General features: G+C 39.4%; 1 protein-coding gene across 1 annotated transcript; it reads right to left on the bottom strand.

Annotated features, from left to right (window-relative positions):
• Positions 1-632: 632 nt before the first annotated feature.
• LOC101298459 (NADH dehydrogenase [ubiquinone] 1 alpha subcomplex subunit 6-like) lies at positions 633-2,779 on the bottom strand. The gene is made up of 2 exons (XM_004307038.1): positions 2,454-2,779; positions 633-1,031 (listed from the first exon to the last, which is right to left on the bottom strand). Exons 1-2 carry the CDS (start codon positions 2,664-2,666, stop codon positions 846-848), a joined length of 399 nt encoding a protein of 132 aa, XP_004307086.1. The 5' UTR covers positions 2,667-2,779; the 3' UTR covers positions 633-845.

Here is a 2,779-nt window from a genome sequence, read left to right as displayed (position 1 = left end):
GATTCTTGATGATAAACGAACATCAAACACGTACTGAAAGTATACTTTTGGTTTAGTTTGCTTGTTGATCTTTATGAACTTGTGTAGTTGTGGAATATATATGTTATTCTAGTTCAATTCTGGTTATCACAGCCATCAGACATGATAGATTATGGATGGTGAGCCATCATTTATTTATTTTTTTCTTTTCAATTGTAGCATTGGCCGGGACGGCGGGATTAGGCCGTCCCGATCTCGTTCGGGACAGGACTTGTCCGGGATCAACTTTGAAAAACATAAGACCCGTCCTGATCTCGTCCCGAGTGCAATGTCTAAGACAGGACGCAGGATGAGACCTGTCCCATGTCCAGCCCTACTTTAGATTTAATGAGTTCAGTATTAGTTTAACTAGGTTGACTGAATTTTTTTCCGGAACCCTTGTATACGTGCTTGCAGGTTAAAATCTGCCAGTTTCAGAGCTTGATTATATAATGACATCGATTCCTATTCAAAGAAACTATAAATCTTCTTAATTACAAGATTACAACATCGTTCGGCAGCAATCACATACAGGTGCCTACTAATCTAACAGGAGAAAACGGATGAGAAATGTATGCTGTATGCAGATAATATGGAAGATATACTCGGGCAAGTAATAAGCTAGACAGCTCAACTGTTGAGATTGCTGCCCTAGTTCTTGATTTTAAAACAATAGTTACTTCATAACAGAAATTCTGTTGCAAGATTAGCAATCTACTTTCCAACTCAACAGAGATACAAAACCATTGTCAAGCACATCTTTATTTAGGAAGTCCCACCCAAAAGCAAATTCACATGAGAACGCGCATTCATGGAATGTCGAATGTTCAAAAATAATTGGTCTTGTAGAAATCTTTGAGAAAATTCGAGGCACCCTGGTCCTTCATCCCTGTATCTTGCATGAGTCCTTCGCTACCCACAACATACTGGCCAATGATGTGGTGTCGCTGCTTTGCATGCTCAGTGATGTTATTCAACTCTTCCATTGCCTTGAAGAGCAGCATATCAATGACCTGCACAATAATGCTATCAATTACATCAGACCGTGGCATAATTTTTTATCACAATTCTGATTTAGTGCCAATTGAGAGCAACCAAATATACAACCAACTTAGTGTATAAACTCATGCCAGTTGTTTTTAGCTAAGATAATTCATCCTTATGTCTGGTGAACTTGATTAAATCTGGACATTGTCAAAAGGAAATGTCTTGTAGAGTGACATTATGATTTATGGACCTCCCATAAAGCTTGAGAAAATATCACATACATGTCACAAACAGAAACCACAAAACCCACTCGAAGGTTATTGCAGTAGTAAAATACAACAGACATACAATATCTCCCCCTTGTATGCACATTGGCATAACAGCAGCATTATAATGTCTCCTTCTAGGTCACATATAGTAAATTATTCAGAGAACAATTTTGGGTCAACGCTTAGCACAATATTATCAGTAACATTGGGAAGTAGATGTCATCTGCACAAACTGACATTGCAGTGCAAAGTGACCATCACTTGACCACTAAACACAGAAATAATGCTATATAATAAATGATGATGGAGAAAACACTGATCCTGAAGGAACCAACGGGTTTGGAAGCAATTATAGTATATGGTTGTACGGTTGTACCTCAGGACACCTAGAGGTTTATTTGACTTGTGCTCATAATATTCTACCTAAAAGTAACATCTTTCAACACAAGATTTCAGGTAATCATATAGGGGGTACTGAGTTTATTCAGGAATTGTATCAAACAAGCCCTCAGGCAGGATCCAATACGTAATTAGTACCACCGAAGCTATTTTACATGTATTGTATGAATGCAAAGCATCTAAGTCCATGCGGGATTAAACTCCTCATTTTCCCAATTATTTCTGCATAGATGGAATTAAACCTCAAGCGTTGAATGAGTATGTGAGCTGGGTAGTGACTAAACAGAAATGGATAAAAACTTGGTGGGAGTATGGTGAAAACTGTAAGCATTAGATTTAGGTGAAATCAACAAAAACACAATTTTCATAGTTGTGAATGCATATACCACCATAATCTACCCTAAAAAAAAAAAAAAATCTAGCCCCAAATTACCAATGCTGTTTGAATGCATAATATTATTTACGACTTAAAACAGCAATTATTCACACTCCACATCCAGTATTCCCCTCAATGTCTGACCTGCGCTACCACCATGGAACCATTCAAGCTTTGATTCTTTGAAAATGCAAAGCAGGACCAATGCAATCCATCTAAAATTATTCACAATCGGACATGATTTTTCACTTTCTATCCCAACTAAAGCAAAGATGTATTTCCAGATCATCCAATTTTGATATAAACAAAACAACTCATAAAACTAGGGCTATTTAAAATTACAGATGAACAAAACGGCATCGTTTCAGGAGATTGAAGAGAGAGAAATAGAGAGAAGGGGGGACCTTGGGGTTGGTGACGGAGGCGTGCTTGCGGATCTCGGCGGCGACGACGGAGCGGAGGTGAGAAGGGGCGACGACGTCTTGGAGGTTGTAGATGTCCATGATTGTAGGGATGGATCTACAGGCGGCCCTGAAGAAATCGAACACTCGGTGTCTCGCTTCATCGAGGGAGACCGAGTTCGGTGGGACCTTCACGCTCCGCAGTGTGAACGACATTTTTGCTCCACTCGCTAACTTCAGTCGTTCGATTCAGGCGATGTTCTCAGAGGCCCAGCTCAGACACAGGTTATTATTTTCTTGTTTGGTTTTTGCTGAACTAATTCGGCGTC

Source organism: Fragaria vesca, linkage group LG7, assembly GCF_000184155.1.
Source record: "Fragaria vesca subsp. vesca linkage group LG7, FraVesHawaii_1.0, whole genome shotgun sequence".
In the NCBI taxonomy this organism is placed as follows: Eukaryota; Viridiplantae; Streptophyta; class Magnoliopsida; order Rosales; family Rosaceae; genus Fragaria; species Fragaria vesca.
This window is presented reverse-complemented; position numbering and strand designations above follow the sequence as displayed.